We start from the raw sequence: 13,813 nt of genomic DNA on the forward strand, positions 1-13,813 counted from the left end.
GAGACAGGGACTTTTAACGCAAAGTATACTTACAACTTTTAAAATTAATAATCCCCTCTCTTAATCAGCCGAAAAAAACCCAAAAAAACAAAACACACTGTTCATTTATATCAATGTAAAGTAAAAAGGAGTAGGACACATTTCCACTGTCCTCTCACAGCGGGGAGGCTTCGACGTTAGCCCAGCCCATTAGCGATGCTAAGGAAGTAGCATTGTTTACAGGGGCAGGACGTGAGCATGGAGCAAAAGTAAAACTAGAAGCCTCCTAAACCGACTCTGTTGACTTGAGACAAACACTAAAAGGCAGCTATGTGTAACCTCGACTAGATGGTAAGGTGAGAGCGAGCATGAAAATGGGTTTACAAGGAGAAGAAACGAAGACTTGGTTCAGTTTTGCTAACGCTGCAGTGTGGGTACTGAGAGGTTTCAGCGGATGCTAATGTAACTTGTTCACCTGAGTCTTTAACGCGTTTAAAGGAAGTAACTATGACTGAAATTTAACTGTAACAAAGCCTAATTGTTTCTTTTTAAGCTTGCTACCTGCTGTCGGTGAGTTTGTACCGTAAACACCTGTTGTTTGCCTCTCTGCGATGCTGCCAGGTGAGATATGGATTTCCTGACGCTGTTTGGCATTTACGTTGTGGTGGTGCTCACATGCATAGCTCTAGTGTGCAGATACTCCGGCCAGCAACACAGCCCCCTTAATTCACTCTACAGCTTTGCATTAAAGGTAAGAAAAGAGCAGAAACGGGATGAGTATGAAGCTTTTCTTTTCATGCAATTCCAAAGACCGACACTCTGTGGCGCTGTTGTCTCAATATAAAGAAAACGTATCCACTTCACTTACAACTATGTGCTTTTTTTCACAGAGACTTTCATCGATTACTCCAAAGTGGCTGCAGACGTTTTCACAGTGGACTTTGCACAGACTGTTCCATCAGAGGTTTGTAGTTCTCTCTTAGCGTTTACAGAGTTTAATGTTTATTTGAGGCTTGATTCAGTGTTATTTGAATTTGACTGCAGGAGCAACGCGTTCATATACCTGCACATCCTGCTGGAGGGCGCCGTGTATGCAGAGTTCACTTACGAGGTGTTTGGCTTCTGTAGGGAGATGGACACCACTCTGATCAGCCTATCTGTGCCTTATATCCTGTTGGCCATCAAGACCTTCTTCTTCTACCTCTGCATCAAGACAGACCCAGGTTCATTTTAGTTTGACCACATCTTGTTTAAATGTGCGGTGGTGGTGTCAGCAATGGCAGTGTGTTATCTCACTTCTCTCCATCTGTCAGGCACAGTGACAAAGAAGAAAGTTGCCGGTCAGCTGCACATCTATTCGTACGATAGGAGGTTGTTTCACCCGGGAATCATATGTTCGACTTGCCAGCTTGTCAAACCAGCCCGCTCGAAACACTGTAGTGAGTGCTTTTTAATTTGTCAATGTCAGCACCTGAGGTACTGGGAGAAAAAGAAAGGTAGCGTGTCTCAGTGCTGACTGTAACTCCTCCTGTGATTCAGGGGTCTGCAACAGGTGTGTGCAGCGTTTCGACCACCACTGCGTCTGGGTGAACAACTGCATCGGTGCTCAGAACACACGTTACTTCCTGCTTTACCTCTTCAGCATCTGTGCCATGGCGTGCGACATCGCCCTGTTAACGGTGGACATGCTGCTTCATGTCGTGCTGCGCACAGGGCTCCTGGGGGCCAGTTACTTAGATGAGAATGGCCAACGGCAGCCAGCAGGATTTCTGTTTGTCGTGCAGGTACTGCTGACACACTGAATATTGCACACAGCTGTTTTTGATTCTAACTGAAATTGAATTTTAATCATCCGCCCCTCCTCCCACTTTTTTCTTCCAGCATCTCTTCCTTACTTTTCCCCGAATTGTCTTCATGCTGGGCTTCTTACTCTTTGTATTCTTCCTCCTGGCGGGTTACACCATGTTCCATTCCTTTCTTGCTGTTGTGAACCAGACCTCCAATGAGTGGTACAAAAGTCGAGGCTACGTTTGCCAGCACTGCCACCCATCTACAGCGGCCGATATTCTCTGTAGCCCCATCCCAGATCACTCTAAAAGATACTACTACAGCAGGGGGGTCCTCCGAAATCTGAGGGAGATTGTCTTCCCTCCACGGCTTGTTCAGAAAAAAGACAATTGATTGGTTCCATTTACTGTCTACCATAACTACTGTCAACACTACTGGAAAATAAAGTTTATTGGTTTCTTTATGGCCTCTGGTTTGTGAATTGAAGATTGTTTTAATTAACTGTTGCAGCTACAAGTTTACCAAATCAAACACTTAGAGGTAGCTTCTATGATTATGTTTAATCTCAAAGTAGCTGCTGCTTGTGGGATTAATGGGGATGTATTTACACAAGTTATTTTGATGGCTGAGGAGGGTTTTTTTTTTTATGTTATTACATTTAAAAAGAAGTCTTTACATTTAAAGAAAGGAGAAAAAAATGGAATGTAAACTTCAGACCATGAAGAAACAAAAAGTCTTGCAAGTAAAGCTTAATGAAGCACTGCACAGAAATGTTTCACGATGAAAGTCTCATAAACCAGCAAGACGAAGAAAATAAAAATACACAAAACCTGCCCGGTGTAGATATTGTAAATAAGGGCTGGGAAATAATCTTTATTGAAGATCCGCAGCATATTGCAAGCCTGATGACAACAAACAAGCAGAACTGCGACCAGTTAAGAAAAATGTCCTACCAGCTTCAACAAACAGAAGCTATTAATCAGGAGCTCTATGGGAATCTCAAAGACACTGAGAACAAGAATCTGCAGCTTCACCTAAAACTTGATGAAGCCCTGGAGAAAAACAAAGAGTTTCTTCAAGAGAAACAGCAACAGGAAAAAATGCAGAAAAAGACACAAGTTATTCTCCAAGACTTAGAAAGGAAAAATCTACAGCTACACGCATGTTCTAATGAAATGAAGGAGAAAATCATGGAACTAGAAGGAGAAAGGGAAAAACTGATAAAACAACACTCAGGCGCGCAGCACATTTGCAATGAAATGCTAAGCAAGAACTCAGAGCTTGTGGAACTTTCTAACATCATAAAATACAAAATTGATGAAATCCTGAGAAAGAACACAGAGCTCGAGGGACAGAATAAGAACTTAAACTACAAATACAGTGAACTCCTAAAAAAGAGCACAGAGCTTGAGGAACTTCATAACAACTTAAAATACAAAAAGAAGAAAATGCTCAAGGAAAACACAGAGCTCGAGGAAATTAATAACAACTTAAAATACAAAAACAAGAAAATTCTCAGGGAAAACACAGAGCTCGAGGAAATTAATAACAACTTAAAATACAAAAACAAGAAAATGCTCAAGGAAAACACAGAGCTCGAGGAAATTAATAACAACTTAAAATACAAAAACAAGAAAATGCTCAGGGAAAACAGAACTTAATAACAACTTGATGTCCATACCAAGTGCTTCTACTCCAACTGCCTGCAAAATTATTATTTAAAATTATTTGGACAGTTTAAGTGTATTAGTTGACATCAAAGTGACTCTTTAAATTGGCTAACAACAAACGATTCAAACAAGCTAATTTATTTCACATCCAATGAGTCACTTTAAAAATCCCACGACCGGTCGAGGCAGATGGCCGTCCCTCACTGAGCCTGGTTCTGCCGGAGGTTTCTTGCTTTTAAAAGAAAGTTTTTCCTCCCCACTGTCGCCGAGTGCTTGCTCAGGGAATTGTCAGATTATTGGGGTTTTATTTATTTTTTGTCAACTAATACACAACTCGAGGCTCGCAAAATCTCTAGCCCGACGTCCCGGAGCTAGCGATATCTCCGGTCGGGCGACCAAAATCTATCTCAGCCCCGGCGATTTTGCGAGCCCTGCGATCTTATTGGGCATTCCAAATTGATTTTTTTTTTATTCATTAATAAAGTCCTACAAAGATTATATTGTGAATATTGCATTTTTTCATTGTCACACAAATGTGTACATTTTCAGCCTACACTGAACATGTGTGTTTGTCTTCTATTCAAAATCAAACATTTTAGTAGCAACTACTGTATTAAAATATGGCAGAGGTTTTACTCTGATTACACAAACTTTATGTAGGAGTAGGTTATTTGTAAATTTGACCTCTGACCTCACAGAGACACAGGATGACAGGATATGTGATATCAGAATCCACATATATTGGTATATAATCTCCTAAATGTTGCCAATGGCAGTAAGGAACATAGCTCTAAATAACATTATCATCTTTTTGACCCTCACTATCCGGTCGTTCAGTCTGACGTCACTAGCAGTGTCTGGACCTAAACTCCGCTGCAGGTCCATATATCAAACGATCACTATGGCATTACTGAGAGTTGAAAAACTGTCTAAAGTCTTTCATCTTTAATTAAATGATCAGCGTTCTGCTCTACCAGGTGTAACAATTGAGTTTGGCATCCAGGCATCCATGAAAACGGAATTTATGACATTTAACGGAGTTAGCAGGGAGTTAGCTCGCTAGCTTCTATCTAAATACAATATAGCATGTCCTGACTGCGGGGTTTTGGAAACAAATTAAAACTTACAGCTCTGTTATCACTTCCAACATAAATGAAGACAGAAAACATTAGCTTGAAGCTCAAGGTCGTCATTTTATTTCATTTCTTTTTCTGGGCTTACAAACAGGACACACAACATTTAGATAACCATTACACTGAATCTTGGGTCTGTGTTGAGTCTTCCAGCTGCTGACTACAGAAGCTAGATTGACCTTTCAGCATGTTTATAGCGGCTGTGGCTATGTGCTGGTAATGTTACCGTGTGTGAGCAGTCACATTGGCAGCAGACATGTTTCAACAAACTAGTCATATCCCGGCCCTACATTAGCTTGTTTAATAGTTAAGACACTGCAGGTACCACTGTAACCAATACGTCTACTCACCAAAGAATGAGTGAAGCAATATGGATAACAGCAGAGGACAATTTATTTAGGGTCTGATGGCAATTTACCATCGGTGTCCAGCACTTTAAAGGATTGATGGACTGGAGCACATCTGTCCTTAACATACCCTCTTAAACATCAGCTTGACACTGATATATCAAAGGAAACTTAACTGACTTTAAGTGCAAATGTTTCAACCTGAACAACTTAAAACTTCTCTGGGATACAATGTAAACAAAGACAAGAAGAAGAAAAATATTTCCATCAATAGTCACTTCTCCTAACCAGGAGACAAGTGAATATATTATGTAAAGAGTCCTTTTTCTCAGTCCTGGGGTTGTAACACCACAACCTCCTCAGTCCGTAATCAGAGAGTGTCTATTTGACAATAACCAAAATGTCTTTGGATAGTCTTTGTGAATGCAAACAAAAAAAAAAAACCAAGGGTATTAGCTGGCCAGCAAAATAAAGAGAGTGTATGGCACCGAGTGCGGGCGTGTGTGTGAGTACTTCGGTCCAAATAACCAAGGTCCGGATGGATGAAGGGATGGCAGCCGCTTGTCCTTTAATGGCACCAGCGAGACAGCACAGCAGTAAGGCAGCACAGCAGCGAGGCCTCTGGCAGGAGAACGAACAATAGTCTTTTTTTAAGGCTACTGCAGGAGATATTCCCCGCTAGCTCACCCAAGCTTGCTCTCTGGCACAGCTACAAGCCACGTGAGCTCATAACCCTATAGTGACATACGAACTTGGCTACTAACGTCCGCTTAGCATGGCGGCTAATTGTCGAGCTTGCTAGCTTAGCCTCGATTAGCACCTTAATAACCATTACTACACATCACATCATAGCAAACACACGATAACACATGGAATACTATAATATACATACGAAACAGATTTTTACCTGGCAGGAGAATGAACAATAGTCTTTTTTTAAGGCTACTGCAGAAGGAGATATTCCCCGCTAGCTCACCCAAGCTTGCTCTCTGGCAAAGCTACAAGCCATGTGAGCTCATAGCCCCTCCCGCTAGGATGTACTACCACAGTCGACTGTCGTAAAGCAGCCGCAAACCAATAGCAATTAAAAAAACAAAAACAACAACCTCAAAATCATTGAAGAACATTTTATAACACCCAATATAGATATATACATATATACTGAATATCACACAATATCAGATAACCAAATTAACACTGGGTTACACCACCACTTACTACAGACACCGATGCATGTTTGTAATAGTCTGTTAATTTAGACTGAAAGAATATACAAACAATATTAACTCACATTATATATGTTAATTACTAATTTGCTTATCACATAATTTCGGTTACCATTAGCTGACTGGAGCCTAACATTGGCCTTTCATGGTTTTCGATAAACAGCCCACATACCTGTAAAATAACAACACCCCAGTAAAAGTCCACATATATAAAGGGTCTAAACTCTTTCTCACTGGTGTGTTAGCTTTAAAATCGTATTTACTTTCAACTGTAAAACTCCAGATGATAGTAGATTTTCCAAAGCGAGAAACAAAATGGCGGACAGTGCAGCCGATTTTTCCTTTCCAGGGGGCGGAGCTTGAGGAGAAAACGCGACTAACATGTGAGTGAGCGCTTTGTTTAGACCCCAAAATGGCGGATCGGGCCAAAATCCTTTCCACGCCCACCCCCGTGACATCACGCTCCAAAGCCCTATGACATCATATAGATCAAAGGCATGTGATCCATTCAAAAGGTATAAATAGGGGTGAGAACTGCAAACTTTTAGTCAGTTTATTCGCAGCACTCATGTTCGCAGCATTCAAACATAAACCTGAGAAACATTTTGAAACAGTTGGATCATTTACACAGTTGTTTTACTAAGATTCCAACATGTCTCAGAGAAAACACAGCAAAAAACAACAAGCTTACGCTGGCCCTCTGCTCGAGGGTCCATCCATCCAAAGGGCATTAGCTGAAAGTAGGCAGGAAAACCAAAATCTACACAACATGATTGAACAAATCCAGGCAGAGAAAATTCAGCTTGTAGAGAAGTGCAGACACATGGAGGCCCTAAATAACCAGTTGGAAGAAAGGCATAATGAATTTGTCAAGAACCAACGAGAAAAAGAAAATAATCGAAGGCAGCCCAATGTGGATAATATAAATGAGGGCTGGAAAATACTATTTAATCGAGCACAGGAGAAGATTTTAAACTTGATGACAGAAAACAAACACAACCGTGCTGAATTAAGACAAATGTCCCACCTGCTCGAAGAAAAAGAAGATATTAATCAGGAGCTCTGTGGGAAACTCGAAGACACTGAGTTTAAGAACCTGGAGATGGAAGCAAAACTTGATAAAGCCCAGGAAAAAAACAAAGAGTTGCTTCAAGAGAAGAAACAACAGGAAAGAAAGGAGAAAAAAATGGAATGTAAACTTCAGACCATGAAGAAACAAAACAAAGTCTTGCAAGTAAAGCTTAATGAAGCACTGCACAGAAATGCAGAAATGTTTCACGATGAAAGTCTCATAAACCAGCAAGACGAAGAAAATAAAAATACACAAAACCTGCCCAGTGTAGATATTGTAAATAAGGGCTGGGAAATAATCTTTATTGAAGATCCGCAGCATATTGCAAGCCTGATGACAACAAACAAGCAGAACTGCGACCAGTTAAGAAAAATGTCCTACCAGCTTCAACAAACAGAAGCTATTAATCAGGAGCTCTATGGGAATCTCAAAGACACTGAGAACAAGAATCTGCAGCTTCACCTAAAACTTGATGAAGCCCTGGAGAAAAACAAAGAGTTTCTTCAAGAGAAACAGCAACAGGAAAAAATGCAGAAAAAGACACAAGTTATTCTCCAAGACTTAGAAAGGAAAAATCTACAGCTACACGCATGTTCTAATGAAATGAAGGAGAAAATCATGGAACTAGAAGGAGAAAGGGAAAAACTGATAAAACAACACTCAGGCGCGCAGCACATTTGCAATGAAATGCTAAGCAAGAACTCAGAGCTTGTGGAACTTTCTAACATCATAAAATACAAAATTGATGAAATCCTGAGAAAGAACACAGAGCTCGAGGGACAGAATAAGAACTTAAACTACAAATACAGTGAACTCCTAAAAAAGAGCACAGAGCTTGAGGAACTTCATAACAACTTAAAATACAAAAACAAGAAAATGCTCAAGGAAAACACAGAGCTCGAGGAAATTAATAACAACTTAAAATACAAAAAGAAGAAAATGCTCAAGGAAAACACAGAGCTCGAGGAAATTAATAACAACTTAAAATACAAAAAGAAGAAAATGCTCAAGGAAAACACAGAGCTCGAGGAAATTAATAACAACTTAAAATACAAAAAGAAGAAAATGCTCAAGGAAAACACAGAGCTCGAGGAAATTAATAACAACTTAAAATACAAAAAGAAGAAAATGCTCAAGGAAAACACAGAGCTCGAGGAAATTAATAACAACTTAAAATACAAAAAGAAGAAAATGCTCAAGGAAAACAAAGAGCTCGAGGAAATTAATAAGACTTTAAAGTGCAAAAACAATGAAATGCTCAGGGAAAACAAAGAGCTTGAGAAACTTAATAACAACTTAAAGTGCAAAAAAAAATGAAATTCTCAGGAAAAACAGAACTTAATAACAACTTGATGTCCATACCAAGTGCTTCTGACCACTCCAACTGCCTGCAAAATTATTATTTAAAATTATTTGGACAGTTTAAGTGTATTAGTTGACATCAAAGTGACTCTTTAAATTGGCTAACAACAAACGATTCAAACAAGCTAATTTATTTCACATCCAATGAGTCACTTTAAAAATCCCACGACCGGTCGAGGCAGATGGCCGTCCCTCACTGAGCCTGGTTCTGCCGGAGGTTTCTTGCTTTTAAAAGAAAGTTTTTCCTCCCCACTGTCGCCGAGTGCTTGCTCAGAGGGAATTGTCAGATTATTGGGGTTTTATTTATTTATTTGTCAACTAATACACAACTCGAGGCTCGCAAAATCTCTAGCCCGACGTCCCGGAGCTAGCGATATCTCCGGTCGGGCGACCAAAATCTATCTCAGCCCCGGCGATTTTGCGAGCCCTGCGATCTTATTGGGCATTCCAAATTGATTTTTTTTTTATTCATTAATAAAGTCCTAAAAAGATTATATTGTGAATATTGCATGTTTTCATTGTCACACAAATGTGTACATTTTCAGCCTACACTGAAAACAAACTAATCAGTGGGATAAACATAAAAAAATTATTGTAATCGGTTGCACGAAATTAAGTTATGTTTGGTTAACCTTAGTTTTTATGTTATACCTGCACACATTTTTCTGGTAACATGAACATGACTTTGTTATGTTGTTGTTATGTTTTTCATTCCGGTCAAATATTTATAGAAACCACTTGTTTATCAGACATGAACTTTTTGTGTTAATTGTATTGGACTACTATGTGGTATAGTGACAAGATTATTTTATGGTAAGCTTATTTTATTTTATAACAAATTTCTAATATATAATATATAATCTAATATATAATTGAGTGTTCAATAAATAAAACTAAATTAAGGCTGATCTTACTGTATGTACTGTACACTTTCTCTTCAATCAAAGAAATAAGCAAAACATTTTTGAACAATGACCTGTATCTTTGAAAATACTACACAGTTGTAACAATGGACTTTCAATTCAGGCTTCCAAAATATACATGAGTCATATTTGTACAATGCATCTCTTGAAAAACATTCCACAACATTCCTCAAAGTTATCTGCTGTAACCTGAATTCAACATTGTGGGGCCTTATGACATCGCGCTTATGTAAAAAATAGTTTTTTAAATGTAAGAGCCATAAGGTAATATGGCAACAGGGGTGTAATTATTAAAGTGACACAAAGAAGAGACTTAAAATAACATTATAACCCACAGGCACACAACCAAGAGACCTAAACTGATTAGTATTGGCTTGCTTCTATCACTAAACATCACAATCACTATACTAGACGATGCAATCTGTTTGTAGCGGTGCACCTTGGGAAAAAAATTGCAAACTGGTGAAATTGGTGCAAGGCACCATTTCCATTGAGAAAAATGGACATTCAAAGTTTGAATTTTTTTTTTAAACGAGCCATGGCTTGAAAAGTGAAAACTTTACCAGTGCTGGCTTAAAAGAAAGGATGGCACATATTCGAAGAGGTAAACATGTTGTTCCCACATCATAACTGGAAAACTGTTCAATCGTACAGTCTGGTCCTGAAAACCTGGGCCTTCTTTGAAAGGCTGTTCCTTTTGAGCTCCATAACCAGTTTCTATAATACCTCGAAGGTATACTTTTCCAGTGGGTAGGTGAGGTTCAAAGTGTACATTAGTCCAAACAGCATTGCAGCTGCTAGGGTATAGTTATCCAAATCCTGCCAGACTCTCTGACCTTCAAGGATTATCCCGATGTCCTCAGGGGATAATCCTGCCATCTCTTGACTTTATGATGTAAATTCCCATGGTTGTTTCCTTATTAGATCGTTGGATAATGGCTTCATCTGTGGCCTAGAAAATGCAGAATTCCGAAATTTAATTAAACAGAACACCAGTCAAAGAACATTATACCAAATCTTATTTTAATCTGTGTCACTATTCCAAAAAATGTTAACATTAACACATTAGGTGAACAAAAATGGATTCATTACAGCAACTGATTTGAGTCCTCAGAATGCTTAAAAAGGTAATGCATGAAGTGAAATCTCCATGCAAAGAAGCAGAATACTGTCAGAGCATAGAGAGGTGTTCAACTATGAACTCCACACACAGTTCTAATGCAGGTAAAAGAAAAAAAAAAAAAAAACGCACCCATGGTAAATTGTGAAAATCCCAGGTGATTTTCAACATACTCCTGGCATAGAGTGACAAGCAGCATTTTGTTAAAATTATTATTTTCCCTAAAGTGTATACACAAATTAATTTTTTTCTTACCTGGGCCATGGGCTCCAGAATGTTCTGAAGTCTTCTTCCTATTTGTCCTCCTCGCCTTTTGAAGACCTTTATTAGTTTGTCAGATAGCACATCTATCTGCGAGAGTAATCTGGACTGCAGTGGCATGGTGGTAATGCGCTTAAACTCTGCATTTATCTAAAAAGAGAAGTTGTCACATAAAAATGCTGTCAAAATGTCAAATCTCACAAGGTTACATCCACACAAAGTTGTTATTTTTTGTCATATTACTATTTATTAGCTATGGGTCCCATGTTGCTGAGCAGTTCCATAGTTGCCCTTACTTCCATACCACCCAAAGCCTGTTTGCAACCACAGCAGTTGCCTCCTTCTGGCCATTTTGCAGTTCTGCCAAATGACCCAGAAACTACATCTATTATTGTCATATACACATCGAAGTCTTTCATTAATACTTAGTTAAATTAGTTAATTTGACCTTTCCAGAAAATTTACCTTACAGAATGTGAGATAACATATGCAAATCTTCACTAGTAAATAAAATAATGTTATTAAAACCTTAACTGTAACACCTCTACGTAACAGCGCTAGAGAATTGTTCTGAAGCAACACCAATCTGCCCTTCAGCAGGGATAAGCACCATATACCGATACAGAAAAAATAAATTTAACATATTTATATTGTCATTATTTTTATCTCTTTAAGCCCTCCTCTCAGTCTGTCTATAAATCAGTTAAAATAATTTGTTTTTGTGTGTACAGTACATTACATTCACTGCCCCAGAACATGAAATAAAGCCCCACGTCATGCACTTCCTCTCCTAATGAGTACTGCATAGGTGTCATGCCCTAAATAGACCCACTTTAGACCCACTTACTGTTTTCTGTTATTTTGATATGACTGGTTTTAAAAAACTGAACATCCTTCTAAAACAAGTGAAAGGCGTGAGACTTAATTATGTTTAGACCAAAAATATAAATGATTCATGTTGGATATATTTACTGTATTTTTACTAATTTAACAACCTCATCATTGCATTAGTCGCTTTATGCTATAGCATTACGCTTACATTAGCTTGAAGCTCAAGGTCGTCATTTTATTTAATTTCTTTTTCTGGGCTTACAAACAGGACACACAACATTTAGATAACCGTTACACTGAATCTTGGGTCTGTGTTGAGTCTTCCAGCTGCTGACTACAGAAGCTAGACTGACCTTTCAGCATGTTTATAGCGGCTGTGGCTATGTGCTGGTAATGTTACCGTGTGTGAGCAGTCACATTGGCAGCAGACATGTTTCAACAAACTAGTCATATCCCGGCCCTACATTAGCTTGTTTAATGGTTAAGACACTGCAGGTACCACCACTTACTACAGACACCGATGCAAGTTTGTAATAGTCTGTTAATTTAGACTGAAAGAATATACAAACAATATTAACTCACATTATATATGTTAATTACTAATTTGCTTATCGCATAATTTCGGTTACCATTTGCTAACTGGAGCCTAACATTGGCCTTTCATGGTTTTTGATAAACAGCCCAGTAAAAGTCCACATATATAAAGGGTCTACACTCTTTCTCACTGGTGTGTTAGCTTTAAAATCTTATTTACCTTCAACTGTAAAACTCCAGATGATAGTAGATTTTCCAAAGCGAGAAACAAAATGGCGGACAGTGCAGCCGATTTTTCCTTTCCAGGGGGCGGAGCTTGAGGATAAAACACGACTAACATGTGAGTGAGCGCTTTGTTTAGACCCCCAAAATGGCGGATCGGGCCAAAATCCTTTCCACGCCCACCCCCGTGACATCACACTCCAAAGCCCTATGACATCATATAGCGTGCATGCAGATCAAAGGCATGTGATCCATTCGAAAGGTATAAATAGGGGTGAGAACTGCAAACTTTTAGTCAGTTTATTCGCAGCACTCATGTTCGCAGCATTCAAACATAAACCTGAGAAACATTTTGAAACAGTTGGATCATTTACACAGTTGTTTTACTAAGATTCCAACATGTCTCAGAGAAAACACAGCAAAAAACAACAAGCTTACGCTGGCCCTCTGCTCGAGGGTCCATCCATCCAAAGGGCATTAGCTGAAAGTAGGCAGGAAAACCAAAATCTACACAACATGATTGAACAAATCCAGGCAGAGAAAATTCAGCTTGTAGAGAAGTGCAGACACATGGAGGCCCTAAATAACCAGTTGGAAGAAAGGCATAATGAATTTGTCAAGAACCAACGAGAAAAAGAAAATAATCGAAGGCAGCCCAATGTGGATAATATAAATGAGGGCTGGAAAATACTATTTAATCGAGCACAGGAGAAGATTTTAAACTTGATGACAGAAAACAAACACAACCGTGCTGAATTAAGACAAATGTCCCACCTGCTCGAAGAAAAAGAAGATATTAATCAGGAGCTCTGTGGGAAACTCGAAGACACTGAGTTTAAGAACCTGGAGATGGAAGCAAAACTTGATAAAGCCCAGGAAAAAAACAAAGAGTTGCTTCAAGAGAAGAAACAACAGGAAAGAAAGGAGAAAAAAATGGAATGTAAACTTCAGACCATGAAGAAACAAAACAAAGTCTTGCAAGTAAAGCTTAATGAAGCACTGCACAGAAATGCAGAAATGTTTCACGATGAAAGTCTCATAAACCAGCAAGACGAAGAAAATAAAAATACACAAAACCTGCCCAGTGTAGATATTGTAAATAAGGGCTGGGAAATAATCTTTATTGAAGATCCGCAGCATATTGCAAGCCTGATGACAACAAACAAGCAGAACTGCGACCAGTTAAGAAAAATGTCCTACCAGCTTCAACAAACAGAAGCTATTAATCAGGAGCTCTATGGGAATCTCAAAGACACTGAGAACAAGAATCTGCAGCTTCACCTAAAACTTGATGAAGCCCTGGAGAAAAACAAAGAGTTTCTTCAAGAGAAACAGCAACAGGAAA

At 38.9% G+C, this 13,813-nt stretch overlaps 1 protein-coding gene across 2 annotated transcripts; it reads left to right on the forward strand.

Moving 5' to 3' along the window:
• Nucleotides 1–214: 214 nt before the first annotated feature.
• Nucleotides 215–2,198, forward strand: zdhhc4 (zDHHC palmitoyltransferase 4). 2 transcript variants are annotated; one of them, XM_085360486.1, is made up of 7 exons: nucleotides 215–335; nucleotides 601–730; nucleotides 870–943; nucleotides 1,024–1,202; nucleotides 1,293–1,418; nucleotides 1,519–1,763; nucleotides 1,861–2,198. In XM_085360486.1, exons 2-7 carry the CDS (start codon nucleotides 608–610, stop codon nucleotides 2,158–2,160), a joined length of 1,047 nt encoding a protein of 348 aa, XP_085216612.1. In that variant the 5' UTR covers nucleotides 215–335; nucleotides 601–607; the 3' UTR covers nucleotides 2,161–2,198. The 2 variants fall into 2 exon arrangements, with proteins under 2 accessions (XP_085216612.1, XP_085216613.1); XM_085360487.1 differs by having other exon boundaries at nucleotides 215–330.
• The last annotated feature ends 11,615 nt before the right edge of the window (nucleotides 2,199–13,813 follow it).

The sequence above is a fragment of the Diplotaxodon limnothrissa genome, linkage group LG8 (genome assembly GCF_057381915.1).
Source record: "Diplotaxodon limnothrissa isolate DT_005_m linkage group LG8, D_limnothrissa_male_GT1.1, whole genome shotgun sequence".
Lineage (NCBI taxonomy): Eukaryota > Metazoa > Chordata > Actinopteri > Cichliformes > Cichlidae > Diplotaxodon > Diplotaxodon limnothrissa.

Coding starts and splice junctions, on each gene's coding strand:
- zdhhc4 (XM_085360486.1), top strand. CDS start 608: ATGGATTTCCTGACGCTGTTTGGCATTTACGTTGTGGTGGTGCTCACA. Junction 1,203..1,292: donor CTGCATCAAGACAGACCCAG/GTTCATTTTAGT, acceptor TCCATCTGTCAG/GCACAGTGACAAAGAAGAAA. Junction 1,419..1,518: donor AGCCCGCTCGAAACACTGTA/GTGAGTGCTTTT, acceptor CCTGTGATTCAG/GGGTCTGCAACAGGTGTGTG.